Source organism: Macaca thibetana, chromosome 4 (assembly GCF_024542745.1).
Source record: "Macaca thibetana thibetana isolate TM-01 chromosome 4, ASM2454274v1, whole genome shotgun sequence".
In the NCBI taxonomy this organism is placed as follows: domain Eukaryota; kingdom Metazoa; phylum Chordata; class Mammalia; order Primates; family Cercopithecidae; genus Macaca; species Macaca thibetana.
The window spans coordinates 132,846,746-132,868,202 of record NC_065581.1 but is presented as its reverse complement, the minus strand read 5'-3'; the positions used below and the strand labels follow the sequence as shown (position 1 = coordinate 132,868,202).

The 21,457-nt window shown below is 37.1% G+C and overlaps 1 protein-coding gene across 1 annotated transcript in view; it reads right to left on the bottom strand.

Moving 5' to 3' along the window:
• Positions 1-21,457, bottom strand: part of STX7 (syntaxin 7) — a 52,505-nt gene that overhangs the window by 13,046 nt on the left and 18,002 nt on the right. The window contains exons 3-5 of the mRNA XM_050788014.1: positions 4,515-4,584; positions 1,211-1,304; positions 394-531 (exon numbers count right to left, since the gene is read on the bottom strand). Coding sequence (XP_050643971.1) covers positions 394-531; positions 1,211-1,304; positions 4,515-4,584 — 302 coding nt within the window. The remainder of the gene's footprint in view (positions 1-393; positions 532-1,210; positions 1,305-4,514; positions 4,585-21,457) is intronic.

Below are 21,457 nucleotides of genomic sequence, written 5' to 3'. Positions count from 1 at the left end.
ACATAGTTGCACCATTCATCTCCATCATCTTGGTGTAATCCAGGAGGAAAGTGCTTTCTATACTAGTGTGTCCACAAGCAGAAAGCCTCCGTACCAAGACGATGTGAGAATACTACTCAGGGTTTGATCCCTCATCTTTTTTGACAAAATACGTCTCTATATTTTTATATAGTCTGTAATCTTCTGTACAATGACACAGAAAAAAAAACCACAGTAATACATAATTATCATCTTCTCCAAAAATGGAGCAGAAAAGCATAAAAATGAATATTCAAGTGCTGATTTCCAAGTTAGTCACAGATCTTTATGACTTAAAAAATTATGCTACTATAGACTTTGATAGGACCCTTAGGAAGTAAGGGTCGTTTCTAGAATGTCTTTTAAAATACTCACAGACACTCTGGAACTGGCTCTTACTCGAGCAACAAACTCTTTCTCTCGCTCAGCCGCTTGCCTCTGAACCTTCTGGAAGTTTGTCAGTGATGCTGTGAACTCTGCCACTAAGCGATCCTTCTGTATTTTCCTTTGACGCTAGAGGAAAGAGAAGAAAAAGCCAACTAGAATCTAGCTGTGAAGTAAAACAGTTTGCAGTAGTTGGTTCTTTATTTAATCCTGAAGTTTTCACTTGCTCCCCAATTACAGGGCCTTACGGATTAACTCTCAACAACATTCTGACAGTATGTCAAATACCGAGCATATTTAACTGGAGGCAAAAGACCCATTATGCTGGATTTCTCACCTCAAGTTTTCATGCTGCTAAAAACTAGCTCATTATTTTGAGGCTATTTTAAAGTAATTCCTTTTCAGGCAAATAAAGCCTTATACTTTTAGCTAAGTAATAACTTCCATTAAATAAGCAGGGAAATAAATATATGCCCCCAGGACACCTCACATCTTGAATGAGCCTGCATGTTCCACGCACTCAGCCCCGGAAGGCCAGGAAATAATTACTCAGGAAGCATTTTCTGAGAATTTACTTAATTATGGGTCAGGGCAAATGCATGGAAATAATTTTTGCTTTATTGAACCACAGGATACTACCTGAGCAATTAAATATAGTTTTGTGTTCTGTGAACTAATCTCAAACAGAATTATTTTTGATTTCCTTTCTAGCATAATTTCCTTTCTAGCGTAACAGTTCAAAGATCCTACAACGTATTTGGTTTTTTTCACATTCAATGCATCAACAATGTGTCTTAAAGCTTGATACCTGTTCACTGGGGGTGGTGGGCAGAGATCCAAACTCTTTAATGTACTTATCTGTTTCTTTGGCAAGCTGGTTAGTATACTGCTGCTTCTGTTGCCTAAAGTGAGAAAGCACGCATTACAACCAAAGGACTAATACACTTCTTTAAGCTACAACTCTGTCATTTGAATCAACACTGAAAAAGAGTTGTACAAAAATTGCCTTTTCATAAACTGGCTCTCAACTTTCTCTATCAAAAAAATTTCATATCCTATTCTTTGATAAATATTGAGCAAATATTACATGTCAGGTTCTTCACTGACACAGGGTAGGTGAGCTTAGAGAAACCATTATCAATGACCATTTAGAAACACAGATGACTCAAATCAGAGGGAACTTGAAGGAGAGACTGTCGGATGTCTGATCCTTTGTTTGAGATACTGGGGATGTGGCAGCCCTTAATCTGCATCTCACACCTGGAAGGTCAGGTGAGCAAGAAAACATTTGTTGCCTTAGACTTTGCCCAGTTCCCAGATCTAGTTATAACTGGCCTCTCTTATTTCTCTATGTGAATAGATGCTATTCTCTATATGCTATAGATACTTAAAAAAAGAAAAAAAAAGGTGGCGGCAGGCACACTGGCTCACACTTGTCATCCCAATACTTTGAGAAGCTGAGGCAGGAGGATCACTTGAGGCCAGGAATTTGAGACCAACTTGGCCAACATGGCGAAACCCCATCTCTACCAAAAATTAAAAAAATTAGCCAGGTGCAGTGGTGCATGCCTATAATCCCAGCTACTTGGGAGGCTGAGGCAGGAGAATCACTTGAACATGAGAGGTGGAGGTTGCAGTGAGCTGAGATTGCACCACTGCACTTCAGCCTGAGCAACAGAGGAAAACTCTTGTCTCAAAAAATAAAAATAAAAATAAAAAGGAAAGAGACAATATTGGTACAAATTTACTATTATTTAAGTTTGCGCTGGAAAAATAGCATTTCCTTGTAAAGGGAAGGAACACAATAAATAAAAGAAGTAAATTATAGTTATCCCTCAGTATCTGCAGGGGATTGCTTCCAGGACCCCTGTGGATACCTAAATCCGTTGATGCTCAAGTCCCTGATATAAAAAGGTATAGCATTTGCATATAATCTATGCATATCTTCCCATATCTTTAAATCATCTCTAGATTATTTGTAATACCCAATACAATAATGTAAATGCTATGTAATAGTTGCCATATTTTATAGTTCAGTTTTTGTTTTTTTATCATTGTATTGTTATTTTTTCTTGAATATTTTTGACCTGCAGTTGGTTGAATCTGGAGACATACAATCTATGGATACAGAGTGCTGACTACACATCCATATTTTATCTAGCTAGCTTATAAATGGAAAAGATTTCCAATTTGAAAACATGACACTAAAGAAAAAGCTCATATTGTGATGTTTTACAAATTACAACATCAGTACCTCTCATATATTTCATCTCATTTTAAATATGGTCTGGTCACTCTTAGGGTCCTTTAAAATAACGAGATATTGTATAAGAATATGCTTAAGAATAGGGATCTGTATTTGGCTGACAAAGGGTAATTAAAATCTATTTCTATCTCTATTTACCAAATACCCTATCTTTAATGCATTTTTGTAAATCTTTGGAAATCATAACATAGTCAAAGTTTTAAAAAGAAGACCTTAGGCCGGACATGGTGGCTCATGTCTGTAATCACAGCACTCTGGGAGGTTGAGGTGGGGGGACTGTCTGAGTCCAGAATTGAAGACCAGTCCAGGCAACATGGCAAAACACCATCTCCACAAAAAATACAAAAATTAGCCAGGCATGGTGGACATGCCTGTATTCCCAGCTACGCAGGAGGCTGAGGTGGGAGAATTGATTGAGCCTGGGAGGTCCAGGCTGCAGTGAACTGTGATCAAGTCACTGTACTCCAGCCTGGGTGACAGCATGAGATCCTGCCTCAAAAAAAAAAAAAAAAAAAAAAATCTGAGTGACTATGGATATATATTCAGAATCTTCACTATTAACTCTATCAAAATATTAGAACTATTATGAATTATGTACTTCTATTCCATTTTAATTTAGTTTGATTAATTGTGGCTTGGAGCATTTTTGCCATTCTGACACTTACCCACTGTGGAAAAATAAAATATAAATTAGAGATAATTGTAAGTTCTTCAAATTGTACTTCCTAAAAATATGAATTCCTATTACCTATCTTTTAATATCATTCTCTTTGCAATTTTCCCTCTACACTTAATGTTGTTTAGAAGTATTGCTTACTAGATATATGTGACTTGAAATTTACAGCTGTAACAGTACTGAAATAAAATTTAAGACTTAAGTTTTAAATGACATTGGGCAACTCATTAAACCCATAAGAGACATGAACAAAATGGAAACAGTTCTTTTGGTCTATTTCTCTTACTCCAATTCTGTAAGGTTTAAATGAGAAAATATGTAAAAATACTCTGTAAAATCCATAACATACCACAGACAAGATATTATTGCTATGACCGCTGGTCTTCTAACAGCATATTAATTTACTGGAATATGTACTACATAATTCATTATAACTTTTTTTTTAAAGGGAAGCTAATGCTCTCTGAAATTCAAGGATGTAGGTATAAACTTGTGGGGAAACAGCTCACGTAGCTGGATATGTATTGGATCTAAACCAAATAAAACTCTGGTGACTGCAGGGATTGTTAGCTATGGAAAGTAAATCACATAAATTGAGATACTAGAGTATAATTTTTCAACAGCTGTCAAAAACAACCTACCTAAAAACTATAAGAAATGCAACTAAAGAAATTCTGCTTTGATAGGGTAAGCCTATCAAATAATTTACTTTTTTTTTTTTGAGACAGAGTCTTGCTCAGTTGCCCAGGCTGGAGTGCAGTGGTGTGATCTTGGCTCACTGCAAACTCCACCTCCTGGGTTCAAGAGATTCTCCTGCCTCAGCCTCCTGAGTAGCTGGGACTACAGAAGCCTGCCACCATGCCTGGCTAATTTTTGTATTTTTAGTAGAGATGGGGTTGCACCATATTGGCCAGGCTCTTCTCAAACTCCTGAACTTAATGATCCGCCTGCCTCGGCCTGCCAGATTTTTAAAATAAAACACCTTCCTACTCCAGACAGGGAAAAATCTACACAAAAGCTCGGAACAAACGTATGGATAAGGTAGGAGAAAAACTCCATTGTTTTTCCATTTTTTCCTCCAATAAACATAACACTACATATTGTAAAAGCAACAGAATAATAGCAATAGAGTTTTTCCTTTCTCTCTTATTTGTTTAACTAGATACTTACAGCTGTTGCCTCAATTCGGGTGAATCTTGAGGTGTTCCAAGTTGATTCAGAGTTCTTTGTATTTCTACAGCTATTATAATAGAAAATTCATGTATTAATTGTCACAAAAGTTAAGGCAACAGAAACAATGAGTTAAAAATATGTACAAGCAATTGGGCAGTTGAAAACAGACAGAAAAACAAAGATGAAAATAGAAAATATTAACTGGGAAAAAGAATAAACGGTTTACTTAAATCTAATTAGTAACAAAAATGAATTAATTTTCAAGAGGAAATTGTGTGGGAACGTTAACTTGTGAAAATGCACTTATGACCCCAAAATACCATCTTCTTCCTTATCCCATTAGGATATTAAATACAATGGCACACAGACTTCAATGCTACTAGCATAAAAATTGTGAGGAAAATAAGTAATGATTACACATTTCTTTAGAATATAATGTAAATAAGTTATAGTTAATAAATGAGAAAGGAATAATAGAATTAGAAAAAATCATTTTTCAATTATCCATGTAATAACTGATTTTAGCAAGATCATCAAAAAATGCTAAAATCACAGGACATTCACACAACTTAAATTACCACCACACAGATGACATTAATTATAAAAGACATAACTTTATCATATATAAATCTGTTGTCTGAAAACAAATGACCAAATTTAGCAGTGAGAATGGAAAAAACTGACATTATGAACCTTGTGACATGCTGCAGTGAGAAAGTCACAATATGATCTATGGATTTTTCTTGCCAAAATATTTAACATGAATCTAATCACAAAAAGAAATTAGACCAGTTTAGATTGTGGGACAATCTACGAGATAATATGCCTGAGCATTTGAAGAAGTCAATGTCAAAAAAGGGAAGAAAAAAGTTGACCAAGACAGGGATGCTTTCTAAATTAAAGAACTAAAATACCCAAAAGACACTGTATGAGTTTTGACTGGATTCCGAATCAGGAAAAAGCAAGTACTATAAAAAAAATCGTAGGGACAATTGGAGAAATTTGAATACAGAAAGTAAAAAACACATTAAACAGAAGTTGAAAACTGCCCACAACTGGTGAATCCGGATGAAAGGTTCATTGTACTACACTTTTATATATATTTTGTGAGGTTTAGAATACTTAAAAATTTTTCAATAAGAAGTACAGAGCTTAAAAGTCATGTTAAACTCACAATCCGGAAGTCTACGACTATTGCAATTTTTTTTTTAAAGGCTCTACACAAAAGGGGAGGATCTATATAGTTTTATGTGTGTGGGAACATAAATAAAATGTCATGGTACATAAATAAAACGTCAAGTGGAAATAATCTGAAAATCCAAAGAACTCTTAACAATCTAACCCCCTCCCACTCTTTTTATTTAAATGAGTGGTTTACTTATATAGCTTAAATGCTTTAAAAATATTCATTATTTACACGCTCAAGGGAACGATAAAGTATTACAAAATGCAGGATAAGTTTTGGTCACTGGGAATGAAGTAATAAACACTGCTTTTAAGTCAAAGCTGAAAAACAGAAAGACTAGAGAGGAATCAAAGCATATAGTAACTGTTAGCATTTGGTTAATTTAATAGGAATTTATTTTTGCTTTTTGGGAGTTGATTTTTCCTTTCATAAGATGAACAAATTCTGTTTGCTGTGTTTAACTTATGGCTGCTTGTGATTAGCTATATATTCCCTCTCAACCTCAACAGATTTTCTTGAACTGCCTTATAGGGGCTTTATTTTCTTAAGTGTATTGATAATACAAACTGTAGTATGGGCATCGATAGACTACTGGCAGGTGTTTATCTCAACTCTAAAGGGTTATTGTTCTTTAGGAAAAAATCATAGCAAGTGAGAAAAAATAAATTATTTAATAAATGACACCAGGAAAACTGACTAACTATTTGGGCGGGGGAGAAAGAACCCTACCTCCCAGCATAGCAAAATATATTTTTAATAAACCATTAATTTAAATAGTAAAATTGAAAATATTAAACTGCTATAAGAAATATTGTTTTTATCATATGATCTTATATATGATCTTAGAGTAAGAGATATAAAATATTAGCTAAGGATGATACAAAACTAAAACTCACAGAGGAAAATATTGACAAATTTGACTACATAAAAGAACTTTGTTAAATGTTATATAAAAAATGTGTACATATATCACAAGTACTTATGTAAGTGTGTGTTTGTATACACATGGGAGACAGTAACTGCAGGATATGAAGAGGAAAAAGGTTAAACTACAGTGGTAGTTATTTTTAGTAACAGAAAAACAGCCCAATAAAAAATGGACAAAGGTTATAATCTTGCAATTTACAAAAGCCAAATGTATATATAACAAAATTTCAACTTCACTGATAATTAAACTTCCACATTTCTGATTGGTAAAAATTATGAAAAGCAGTTGAGGATATAATTGCAATCAAAAGCCTTAAAAACAAAAGGTATAGACTACATAATATATAAGAAAGAAGGAGCAATAGTCAATAACTAGAAATAATTTAGAAAATGCCAGACAATCCAGTAGAAAAATGGGCCAAGACACGTGTATACCTATGTAACAAACCTGCACATTCTGCACATGTATCCCAGAACTTAAAGCATAACAAAAAAAAAAAAAAAAAAAAAAAAATGGGCCAAGAATAGGAACTTTAATATTCATGAATAAACCGAATAGCACAAAAAGGACTGAAATGCATATCAATCTTGCAAAGTACAAACAAGTACACTACATGAATGCTATATAAAATTACTCAGCCAATGAAAGAATTGAGTAGAAATAGATTCTGACAGGCCCAGTGGGTGCCTAGTTCCACCATGTGGTAATTTCCGGTTTCTGAACAGATAACAGATATACTCAGCAACCCCCAGTTCTCACTCATACTCCCTAAGTAAGGGTTCTTATGGAAGAAAGAAATCACTGGAACTCCTTGGGGACCCACTCTAATGAAACAATAAAACCAAGGGCATTATCTGTTCCCTGGGAATTACTCAGAAATGCCACCACAAAGGACAGAAAGAGCAGGGAGTGGACATGCCTCTCATTCCCATTTAACTGGTCTATCTGGAGGATGCAGAAGGCTAATGCTCATGACAACTAGCAAAAGCTATTCAGGTGGTGACTCCAACTGCAATGTTCCTCAAAATGTGATGGATGTACTACAACAGAGCATCACAATCTCTAGCTACTTGTATATACCTGCTGATACGGCAAACACTTTTTGCTCTATCCTAAAAGACAGAGAACATGAGGAAGGATTTGCTATCAATGGGATGGGACATCAGCAAGCCTTCACAGGTTTATCTCATGGTTATGTACACTCTCAATCTCTGTACTACAATTTTGTTGTCAAGGATATGGATCATCTCCTCCTACAGGACACTACATTAGTCCAATAGACTTGTTACGTCTGCTTTTAGGACCAGAAAAGCAGGAAGCAACATGTACTCTTAGATGTCTGCAAAGCGTAAGTAAGCCAGCAGGTAGAAAATAAAGCCATGAAAATACAGGGCAGTGTTTCCTCAGTGAAAAATCTTCGTGAATTAATCTGTAGATAACTGACATACTTCTGCAAAGTGCTTTTCTTTGTAGACTCAAGTACAAATGAGAAACAGACTTTTTAATGCTGCTTCCACCCTTTACTGAATGACCCAAAGGTTACCAACTTCAGCTTCAACTCCCAAAGAGAAAAGGCCATCCAGAGAGTTCAAGTGGTGGTATAAGCAGATCTACAACTTGGCTTTAATGACTCAGCTAATCCAATGGTACACCAAGCCTGTGTAATTTCAGGGCACTGAAGGAAACTAGTAGCAAATCCCAATAGGAAAAACATAGGGGTCCCTTAGAATATTGGAGCAAAACCATCCTTTCGAGGACTCATTCTGGCCTTGCTACTGAGCCCTGGATAGAGTACACAACGGTACAAGGTAACCAAGCGAGCCAAGCTGTTCACCATGAATTGGGTGTTCTCTTGTTGGTACAGCCTTTCTACATTTTGTTCTACGTATGTCAGTCAGCCTATCCCTCACCCCAACTCCTGAAGCACTTGTTCAGTGAAATAATAAACTAGTAATAAATGGTTGTCAGAACAAAGCCAGAGGGAGGTTCACCAATACGGATTTCCCCTTACTCAGGTGGACGTGACCATGGGCATTGCCATATACCAATTTGCAACAATAGCAATCTCATGTTATACCCTAGTAAATTATTTTTGATTTTTTATATTAATGTTTTCATTCATCCTTTGGACTTCCCAGATGCATATCCATATGCTCTACAGAGATGATTTTACCGATTTTATTTCCTATGGCTAATTACCTTTACAAACATATAATAATATGTATTTCTAAAACATAAAGCATAAATAAATGGAGAGTTAAGAAAGGTAGTTATGCCCATTTATTATTCACTCATTGATTCATTCGACACACATTTACTGGGCATCTACTATGTACCAGGCACAATGGGAGGGCTGTTGAACATCAACATTAATTTGTTGTGTTCCTTTAAATTGAGCAGGTCTACACTTGAGGATCAATTAAAGGCATCATCTGATCAGGTGATAAAGGGATTACAGAAACATAAATCTGAAACTACTAAATCAAATTTGGAAGAAATATTATATGGTATTAGTTCAATCCTATTTTATAAACAAAGAAGCTGAGAACCAGACAGAATAACTAACTTGTTCCAACAACTATAGCTATTTATTAGAAGAGCTAGGGTTAGAATGTAGATTTCTTGGTTTTCAAAAAACTTTTTTCAGTGTGTTAAAAGAACTGAAAGTAAAAGACGTTAAAACACATTATTTCATAATCCAGGTGTGTGACAGTTGACAAAGCAAACAAAGAAAAAATAAGTGTGTCTAGATTGAAAAAGTAAACTGAAGGAGTTGAACTGAGATGTTTAGAGGTTTCCAGCAGCGCTCAAAGTAAGTTTAGGTCCGGCAGTGGATCACAAGGGTCCTTCTTCCAGCTGAAAGTGATCAAGAAAGAAATGCCTGCTCTTTCTCCGGGTTTTATGAACTGCCAAGATTCCAGAGACTTCATTTTATATACAACTAGCATTACCCTCCTACACCAGGGTCAACAAATTATGGCCCGTAGAGCCTGAAACCTAGTTTCGTATAGACTTCCAAGCTAAGAACTGTTGCTACAGTTTGAAAGGGTTAACAAAAAAAAAAAAAGAAAATGCAAGAAAGTCTAAAAGTGTCCGCCCTTTACAGGGAAAGTTGGCCGGTCCTTGTCCTCAATTATTAAAAATTACTAAAACCTTGTATTTAAAAACTCAACTTGGCATGTTATTCGAATGTACTGTCATCCTTCACTATCCCTAGAGGATTGGTTCCATGCCTCCCTCCATCCACCTCCCACAGATAACAAAATCCACAGATGCTCAAGTTTCTAATACAAAATGGCAGAGTATTTGCATATAACCTATGCGCATCCTCCTGAATATCATCTCTACAACACTTACAATACCTAATATAAAATAAATGATATGTAAATTGTTATAGTGTGCTGGGTTTTATTTGTATTTTTTATTTTTTAAATTTTTCTGAATATTTTTGTTCCATGGTTGGTTGAATCCATGCAGAACCCACGGAAATGGAGGATCTGCTGTAGTCACTATATTGTTAAGTCTATCTAGTAAAATATTTAACAATGTTACAAAATTTCCATTGAACATGCATGCATGTACACTGAGTTGAATTTCTTTAATTCTCAGAATATGTTATTCATCCATCATAGGTGTTGGCTTGAGTACTTCATTTTCATCTGTTGCTCTTATACTAATTTAGAAACAAAATACGTTTTCATTGCTTTGGATAAGCATTTTTATAGCATATTTGCTGCAAAAATATTGTTAGCACTCTATTATTTTATGACTCTCTGGTTTTTGGCTATCTCCTAAGTTCTTCCTCTTCTAGAAGGCATGGATAGTAGGATATGTGGGTTCACAGGATCTTCTGCCACGCCCCAATTGACCATATTCAAAAATGCTTGAGAAAAATAAGCTTAGAGAAAGGGAGATAAGAGGTTTCTAGTCAGATGACAAGCAGTATGGTGATCTGGAAAAATAAATAATCCTCCTATTTTCTCCCAAGTCCAGTCTGTAGGATTTCACTTCATTATCTAGCCTTAGGTGCTATGAATTTATAGGACAGTCATCTTCTATTTTGATCGGCCTAGGTCCAATTAAAGAAAAAAACTCATGAAACAAGCTGCAGTTTTTCCAACCATAAAAAGAATTATTTAAGCATAAACAGTTTCTTGAAGAAAAGTTCATCTAATGCATACAGATAGGATTAAATCAACATGTGTCTCTATGAGAATACAAAGAAAAAATTATTTTTGCATTATCTACAATTTTGAACTATCTGTACCACTACTCACTTCCACAGACGTGACTTCAAAGAGTATGTTACATTTTTTCATAACAGAAAAAGAATACCATTTCCTACACATCCGAAAATGAGGCACTACTGGGTCATCAAAAACAAAACTGTGTCCCATTTCTGGCTCTTCATCTACAGCAATGAAGACCCATTCTATTCCACATGGATCTGCTGCCATCTAGTGGACTATTTAAGAAAAAAAGCTTTACAGTAAAGAATAGTTTGTCATAAAATTTTAGGCTGAATTTGGTATCAGAGGCTATTAATACATAATGTTACCACCTGTCAGAGTTCACCAGCGAATGGATGCTGTCTGACAAATGAGACTGGCCAGGCTGTGGCAGCATGGCAGATCAACCTAACACACAGAGTACCTTCAAAGAACTGTCTCCAAATAACTAAGAATAGCTGTCTTCAATTTTAGCAGAAAACATCTGTTTTCAACATAAAATAACCAACTTGTAACAGCCAAACATAGAAAAAAATAATGGTTAGTAAAATCCCTGGACAAGTGACTTTGAGATTCCAACACAGACTTAGCCACATCACACTGAGGAAGAAGTACAATTGAAGGCTGACCAGCAGGCACAGTTGGAGCCAGAAAGCCTGATTTGGAAACCTTATCTCACTTCTTCCTGGCTGCTGACCCTGGACAATTTACCTAATGTCCCCAAGCTACAATTGCTTCAACAGTGAGAAAGCACCTATTTCTCAGTTGTCATAAACTTTAACCAAGAACAATACAGGTAGGCACCGTGTACCGGATATAGCAAGAGTTCAACAGAGCCTGTTGTTCTCTTGAAGGTCAGAAATGAATTAATAAGAATATTCTTATTAACATTGTTTTAATAAAATGCCACTTTATTGAGGTACAACTGACAAACTGCAAATATATAAACTACAGTTTTACAAGTTTGCACATATGTGTACATCTGTAAAACCATCATCACACTTAAGACAGTTATTAGATTCTTCACCCTCAAAAAGTTTCCTTGTTGTAGTTTGCAATTTCCTCCCTCCTGCATATATCTGTTGCTTCCTCCCTTCATCACCAAGCAATCACTAACATGCTTTCTGTTGCTTTACGTTATTTTGCATTTTCTGAAGTTTTATATAAATGAAATCACAAAGTATTTACTCTTTTTTGAAAAAGTGTGGCGTCTGGCTTAAGTTAGCCTACTTATTTTACGATTCATCCATGCTCTGCGTATCAATAGTGCATTCCTTTTATTGCTGAGTATTCCACTGGATGATACAACACAATTTGTTTATTCACCTATTGATGGACCTTTGTGTTGTTTCCCGTTTTTGTCCATTACAAATAAAGCTCCTAGTAGTATCTGTCTACAAGTCTTTATATCGGCATATATTTAATTTTTATGTGTGAATAAACAGAAGTAGAATGGCTGGATGGTACAATAGGTGTTACATTTAGCTTTCTTAAAACAGCCAAACTATTTGACAAAGCGGTTCCATTTTACACTTCCACCAGCAGTGTATGAAAGCTTCTGTTCCTCAACATCCTCTCCAGTACTTGGTACGCTCAGTCTTTTAAATTTTGCCAAATAGGTTAATAGTGGTATCTGTGTGTTTAATTTGCATTTTCCTAATAACTAAGGATGTTGAGTATCCAAACATCCTTAGTTGAGATGGCAAATATGTGCTATTTGCCATCTGAATATCTTCTTTGTTGAAGTGTCCGTTCAAATCACAATACTGTCTTCTGATGCATGATCAAGGTATATCTTCCCAATCGTATAGGTTTTCTTTAATTTCAGCAATATTTTGTATTGTTCAGTGTTCAAGTATTTCACTTATTTTGCCCCCAAGTATTTCATAATGTTTGATGTTATTGTAAATGCCAGCTTTTTAAATTTCAAATTTGTATTTTGATTGCTCATTGTCAGTATAGAGAAATACAATTTATTTTTGTACATTGATCATATATTTTGCAACCTTACTAAATTGACTTTTTGTTCTAGTAATTTTTTTTAAATTGTAGATTCCATCAGATATTCTAGACATTTATGTCTGTGAACACAAATGGTTTTAATTCTTTTCCCAATGTGAAGACCTTTTATTTGTTTATATTATCCATCTGCACTAGCTGGATCCTCCAGTACAATTCTGAACAGAAGTGGTGAGGGCAGACATCCCTGTCTTGTTCCTGATCTTATAAAGGAAAGCATTCGTCTTTCACCATTAAGTGTGACACTGTAAGTTTTCATAGATGCTCTTTTGTCAGGTTAAAGAGTTCACTTCTACTCCTAGTTTACTGATAATTTTTGTTAGGAATAGAAGTAGAATTTCTCAAATACTTTTTCTGCATCTAATGAGATGATTATATAGGTTTTCTTTTTAAGTTTGTTAATATAATGAACAACAATGATTGCTCTTTGAATATTAAACCAACCCTGAATTCCTGGGATATACTCCACTTGTTATATCCTTTTAAAATATTGGTGGATTTGATTAAATTGTTTAAATTTTTTGCATTTATGTCATGAGATGAAATTGATATGTAGTTTTTTTTTTTTTTTTTTCTGTTTTTTGTTTTGTTTTTTTGAGACACAGTCTCACTCTGTCACGCCCAGCCTGGAGTGCAGTGGCGTGACCTCAGCTCACTGCAACCTCCCACTCCGGATTCAAGCGATTCTCCTGCCTCAGTCTCCCAAGTAGCTGGTGCCCACCACCACTGCCGGCTAATTTTTTGTGTTTTTAGTAGAGACAGTTTCACCATATTGGCCAGACTGGTCTTGAACTCCCGACATCAGGTGATGCACCAGCCTTGGCCTCTCAAAGTGCTGGGATTACAAGCATGAGCCACTGCACCCAGCCTAGTGTTCTCTTCTTTTACTGTCTTTATCTGGTTTCAATATAAGGATTATACTGACCTGATAAAATGAAGTCTTCAATTTTTTGAAACAGTTTGTGTACAATTAGCTAAATATTTGATAGAATACACTAGTGAAGATATTTGAGTCTGGTTCTTTGTGAGAAAGTTTTAAGTTGTAATTTCAATTTGCTTGATATAGAGCCAGGCAGGTTACTGACTTATTTTGAGTGAACTTTGATAATTTGTGTCTATCAAGGAATTTATCCATTTCATCTAAGATGTCAACTTTATTGTCATAAAGTTGTTTATAATATTCCCTTAACTGCAGCCACAAAAAAAAAAAAAAAAAAAAAAAACAACCGAGTTCACGTCCTTTGCAGGGATATGGATGAAGCTGGAAACCATCACTCTCAGCAAACTAACACAGGAACAGAAAAGCAAACACTGCATGTTCTCATTCATAAGTGGGAGTTGAACAATGAGAATACATGGACACAGGAAGGGGAACATCACACATCGGAGCCTGTAGGGGGATGGACAGCAGGGGAAGGAGAGCCTTAGGACAAATGCTGAATGCATGTGGGGCTTAAAACCTAGATGACGGGTTAGTAGATGCATCAAACCACCAAGGCACATGTATACCTATGTAACAAACCTGCACATTCTGCACATCTGTCCCAGAACTTAAAGTAAAAAAAAAAATAAAAACCATTTCAAAGGAAAAAAAATCCTTTAAATAAATGACAGATTCTGTAATGTACGGAATAGATGTAAATATGTATAGATTTTTACATATAAAAATATGTAGAATTTGTAATAGATCATCTCTCTCATTCCTGATATCAGTAATTTGTTTCTTCTATTTTTTTCATATTCAGTCTGGTTAGAGGTTTATCAGTTCTATTTATCTCAAAGAAATAGCTTTTGGTTTCATTGATTTTTTTCCCCCTTCGATTTCCACTATGATTTGAATTTCCTTTTTCCTGCTGACTTTGTAATTTCAGTTGTTTTTACTAAATTTCTTAGTGTGAAAACTGAGGTCATGATTTGAGACCTGTCTTCTTTTCTAATGCAGGTGTTTAGTGCTCCCTTAAGTATTGAGTTAATACTATCCAACAAATTTTGATATATGATGCTTTCATTTACATTCAGTTCAGAATATTTTCCAATTCCTCTGTTTGGCCTTCTCTTTGATCCACAGCTTATCTGAAATGTGTTTAGTTTTCAAACATTTGGGGATTTTCCAGGGATCTTTCTGTTACTGAGTTCTAATTTAATTTCACTGTAGTCAAGGAATAGCTCTTGTATGACTTGAATCTTTAAAGTTTGCTGAAACTCTTGCTTAACGCCAGGAATATAGTCTCTCTTAATAAATGTTCTGGGTGCACTTGAGAAAAATGTGTGTTCTGCTGTTGTTGAATAGACTGTTGTATAAATGGCTGTCACTATCAAGGTGATTAGTACTTTCAATCTTCTGTATCCTGATTTGGTATCTACTTGTTCTATCAATTATTCAGACAGGGGTATTGAAAGCCATAATTGCAGCTTTGTCTATTTTTCCTTGCAGTTTTGTCAGCTTCTGCTCCATGTATTTTGAAGCTGTCTTATGGGGGAGTCCTGTCACCTTTTTTAAGTGTTCAGCTTCTTATTTACATTTCTTAACTATCTAATGTGAACCATACTTGAGTGCTAATACTTAATAATCTATGATATAATTATAAGAACTGTAGAGATGATAAATATCAATTGACACAAGATAGTTATAGCCCATAATTGGGAGGGAGGAGTCAGCTACTATGTGACAGTGACATGTATCTAGTAGTTGCATATAAGTGACATATTTAAAACAGGACTAGAAAAAAAACCCTAAATATTAAAAGAAACAAACTCTGTTTTAGACTCCAATCTTTCCTCATCTATCAAGCCCTCCATCTTTGTTAGAGGGTGGTTTGGAGTATTAAACAAGATGATATAGGCCAGGCACAGTGGCTGATGCCTGTAATCCCAGCTCTTTGGGAAGCCAAGGTAAGCAGATCACTTGAGGCCAGGAGTTTGAGAACAGCCTGGCCAACATGGCGAAAACCCATCTCTTCTAAAGATACAAAAATTAGCCAAGCATGGTGGCACATCCCTGTAGTCCAAGCTGCTCGAGAGGCTGAAGTACAAGAATAGCTTGAACCCAGAGGAGGAGGTTGCAGTGAGCCAAGATTGTGCTGCTGCACTCCAGCCTAGGTGACAGAGGGAGACTCTTAAAAAAAAATATATATATATATATACACACACACAAATATATATATATATATATATACATATATATATAAACATTTTAGAAATAGCATAGATAAAGATCTAAGAATAAAAGTACAAGATGTTATTACTAATAAGTCTTGGACAATTAGAGTTAGGATCCGGGTTCGTTATACGGTACAATGTGCAGAGAAAAATGTATCATTAGAAATATCCACATCTATCTATTTCTTGTATCAAGAAAAAAACAAGAAAAGTGTATTAAAACTCTAAAAAGCATATCACAAGTGGAAAAATTTCCTGGAGAATCTGAAGGATGGCTACTAAAACAATTTTGGCTTCTCCCCTCTAGCATCAGCATATCTCATGGTCTGTCTTATGACCTAAAGAGAACACGTGTCTTCTTTGTGAGCAAAAGCACTGATCCAAACTGCAGAGACAAGAAGGGGTGGGAAGGGAGATGGAGAAGGATCTTCTAAAGGATGAGTCTCGAGGCTGGAAGCTCAATGGAGAGTGTCCACCCGCACGCAGGGCCCAACTACACTGGCTTCCTGTGCTCCCCTTCCCAGCACAGAATATCTGAAGGCATAGCCCGCTTCCACAAAGCAATCTCAAATTTACAACACATTTAATTTTCACTTTGTCATTGGTTTTCTTCCCAGATACTTTAAAGGTAGAAAGGCATAAAGGTCAAATCAGTGGAAATTTGGGGCATTTTAAAGCTACTGTAGATTAATAAAGGGTTAAATCTGAGGGCACAGTTCTTAAAGTACAAAAACAAGTCATCTAAAATTGTATGTAAACAACAATTTGGACTTCTAGATGGCTGGAACATTACAGGCTGGGTCTTTTAGCAAATTTATTCACCCTAACATTTTTCACATGGACCTGCTCAGTTTACCTGCTCTGAGGTAGTCTGGAATCAGAAGCAACAACGGTTCCATGAAAATGTGATTTGTGTAAGAAGCAAACAGGTAAGGACTGCGCAGTGGTGAGGCCCTGCGCCTTGCAGTTCCCCAACCCCGCTGACACATCTTTTGCCCATCATGATGAGCTTCCTTCCTGTCACCCACTCGAGGGCCCAATAATTCTCCGACTGCTACAAAAGCAGCTGAACTCTTGTCGCGAGTTCCCCTCAGTTTACAAGCACGATTCCCAAACCTTTTACTTCAGTCATTTCTGATCAGTTCTAACTGCCAACACATGCTGACAGCTGTATCTAAAACACTGAAAATCGATTTCTGCTTCTTATAGAAACACAGTAGAAGCATGTTTCTGAATATTCCTCCTTCTTCCCTCCTCAAGGCATATTATAGAATGGGGGAGCAGGGAGAAAAGCCACAAAAATTACATTTCAGAGAAATTAACACAAAATGTGTAAATACGGTCAAATTCTCGAAAACGTGTAAATATGGCCAAAAGTAACAGAAAATAGCAGGTCCTGAGCAGGAAGCCGTATGGGTGTGGCGGAGAATAACTGGGGTTGCAGAGCTCCACACTGTCACCAGCAAATCATCAGAAGAGTCGATCCCACCCGGAGCTGGGAATGGGCAGAAGCAGGGCTGAGAAGCACCCGGGACTGTGCTGGAGGTGGGAAAAGGAGACACAGAACAGATTCATGCGGCCGTGGGCTGCCGACCCTTCTCAAAAACCAGGGGAACACCTTGGAAAGAGGTGTCTGTGCATCTTGGGGCTGATGAAGTGATTGGGATGACATCAGGGATGGAGCAGGAAGCCCTCCTACACCAGGCTAGGTGCTGAGAGGCAGAGGAGGAAAGAAACAGTCCCGCCAGGGCAGCACAGCACAGCACAGCAGAGAGAATGGAGCCCTTGAGCAGAGAAACTGGCACTTCCCTCTCCCTCCACTGTAATCTCCTGCCAGGAAAATCAAACTCATTCCATTGAAAAACAAACAAAAAAAAAAATGGGGAGAGTAACCACACAAAAGACTATTTTAAAATGTGGAAAAGAACAGTAAAACTCCCTAAGAGAACTCGCAGCAGGAAAACATGTTGCCACAAAGTGAATATGGTAAAAATTATACCCCAAAATACCCACAGGATTTAAAAAAAAAAAAAAAAAAAACTCAATGAAGCAATCACAGTGTAAAGGAAGATCACAAAAGAACTCCTCAGAGACGGCCAGATAACATGCATGCACTGACAAACTAGAGACTGGAGGAACTCACAAAAGAAGGACAAATTCAAAAATAAAGGCCCCATGAAAAGGAGCACAACAACAGACAGACACACAGAACACGTCAGTCCCCATGATCACCACCCACTGCACGGTTAGTCATTCCTGGTTCCTCGGGCCACCCCTCACTCTTCACTGGTTGTAGTTCCTGGCTCGCTGCCATTCTGTCCAATATGACTCCTGTCTTAATTTTTTTGTGATTTCAATCCACAGGTTGACGATCCTTCCACCATCCTGGCTGGCCTCCATTCTTTGCACATGTCTCCTATTGAAATGATTCTGTCCTCCACCCTCCCTGAGCCACACACTCCAAGATCCCATCAAACACCTTCTCATTACTAGGAACTGTCACTCTTTCATAATCTTGGTTTCAGGCAATCTACTTACAAATCACCTGCATGTCCAGCTCACTCTCCTGGCCCCAACTCCAACCTGCCATCCATTGATCCTGCCACTTTGCCATGCTTCCTCACCTCCAATGTCTTCACTCACTCCTTACCCAACTTAAACTCTGGAGTCAGTCATCATACCCAGTCTCTTGCATGTATCTTAAGCCCCTCTCTCCCTTCTTAACCACTTGACAAAATCTAAAACTCTGGTTGAGTCCAACATTGCACTGCCTCTGCACCAGCACTGCACTCCCCTCCCCGCAACCCTGGCTCCACCCAGAGTAAAAGTCCTTACACCAGCCTGCAAGGCCCTACCTGACCTGGTCCCAACTCTCTCTCCTTCCTCCTCTCCATTCCTCTGAAGGCCAGGGGTGCTTACATCTGACAGCCCAAGGATATGCTATTTCCCCATCGAAAATACTCTTTCCCTAGATACTGTGGGACACATTCCCTTCCTTCCTTCAAACGTGTGCTCAACAAGGAACTCCTCAGTACAGTCCATCCCGACTCCCCATGCACCCTATCTGTCAAATGCAAACCCCTCTCCAGCACACTGGATCCTTGCCGGTATGTTTTTTGTCATTGTTTCTTTTCGTAACACTTAACATCTCCTTCTGACATACTACATAATTTACTTATTTATTTATCTTATGTCTGTCTTCTCTCACTAAAGATTCACTCCATAAAGGCAGATATTTTTATTTTATTCAATGACATACCTTTAGCATCCAGACAGTCCCTAGCACGTCACAGGTGTTTAATAAATACTCATGCAGGAATGAACATAAATGCAGAAGTAACACCCTGGTAAAATATACAGCATGATCCAAATGCACCATGTTATATGAACCAGACTCTCCTGGGCTCAAATACCAGCCTTGCCACTTAACAGCTGTACAAACTTGAGCAAGTGACAACCACTCCAAACCTAAATTTTCTCACCTGACCAGGGTGACTGGAAGATCAAAAACAACGCACAAAGAAAGGAATAAAAGATACCTAATACAAGGCACAGAGTAAACAATTAAAAATAGTTTAAAAATACTAGCTTACATATCTTCCAGAAAGAGATTACTGAACAAAGCAGGGTATATAGGAAATACCATACAACTAAAATCACTGGATGTACTTGGGCCACCCTGCCCCACTCTCCTCCCATGCCCAGCAGCAAGGCAGTGAACTGGGTATTCACAAATAAGTGGCCTTGGCTGGATATTTGTTGAAGGCTCCCAAGCAACAGACTAGGACAGGATCTTGGTGATGTCTGTGGGCATTTACTTTGACTTTATATGGAATAAAAGGCAAACTATCTTAAAGAAGTGGGTGGCCATACTCAATATCATTAATACATAACTTCAAATAATGATCATGATAATGATACTATAATGAGAAAGAAGAGTAGGAAAAATAAATGTACCAAGACTTGCAGAATAATACCTTGTATGACTTTTAGTTTCTCCTAAACAACTAATAGGCAAACAAATTAATAATTGCTTCTTAAAAAAAACACCCAGTTTGGATTAAGTATAAAGGGCAATCACTGTTTGACATGGTTTGGCTATGTCCCCACCCAAACCACATCTTGAATTGTAGCTCCCACAATTCCCACACATTGTGAGAGGGACCCAGTGGGAGGTAATTGGATGATGAGGGCAGGTCTTTCCTGTGCTGTTCTCAAGATAGTGAATAAGTCTCATGAGATCTGATGGATTTATAAAGGGCAGTTCCCCCGCACAAGTCCTCTCTTGCCCGCAGCCATGTAAGAAGTCCCTATGCTCTTCCTTCGTCTTACGCCATGATTGTGAGGCCTCCCCAGCCACGTGGAAATGTGACTCCATTAAACCTCTTTTTCTTTATAAGCTACCCAGTCTCAGGTATGTCTTTATTAGCAACGTGAGAATGGACTAATACACTGTTTAATAAAAACACTGTTCAGTAATTGGTCAAAACAACAAAAAGGGATCAAAGAGATGAGGGTGACGATTGCCAAAATCACTACAGGAAACCAAAACTAAATGCCAAGCCTAACTCATACTGTTCGATTCCTACTTCAGCACCAAATCAACCAAAATGTACAGAGGGATAGCCTCACAGGGCAGTTGAGTAGCCGCTACACAAGTAACGAATATGTGTAATCAAAGAGAAGCTACCCTGTCACACAATTACTGAGCATAGATTATGCTGGAAAAAAACTAATAATTATTACAGAAATTCTTAAATAAATGTAGTATCAAAACAGACGTATGGGGATTTTTATCACATGGTCACCATGACACTTTATCTACAGAGAACTCAGAGGAGTCATTTGTGGAGGCAACACAAATGGTTAAGTTCTCAGGTTTTTAAACACATACACCTAGGACAAAATGTCTGTTAATGGAGAATTAATTAAATGACGCATGGCATAACCACATAAAAAAAATAAGCAACCAATAAGAAGAGAAAAAAAAGTAAGCACCAAAAAACCTGTATAGTGTGATCTCAATTTCATTAAAAAAATGAAAGAATAAAATTATGTGTAAATACTTTTGTAGCCAAGATATATTAAGCTTTTTATCTCTGGGGGCCAAGATTTTAGCAGAAAAGTCAAAAAATAAGTAAACACTAACAGTACTTTAATTTACTGGTAAAAGGCATTATAAAAACAAAACAGGTTAATGAGAAAAAGAATGACTGGAGGAAGCAAAACGATAAGGCAAGGAAGACACTGCTAAGGAAGTGAGCTTTGGGCCCCGAGACCTGAATGCCAGAAAGGAACCAGTTACATGCAGATCTGGGAAGATGTCTGAAGCAGAAGAGGAGCAAGTGCAAAGGCCCTGAGGTGAGGATGAGCTGACTGTTCACTAAGCAGAAAGAAGATCTACCTGGTGGAATGTGGA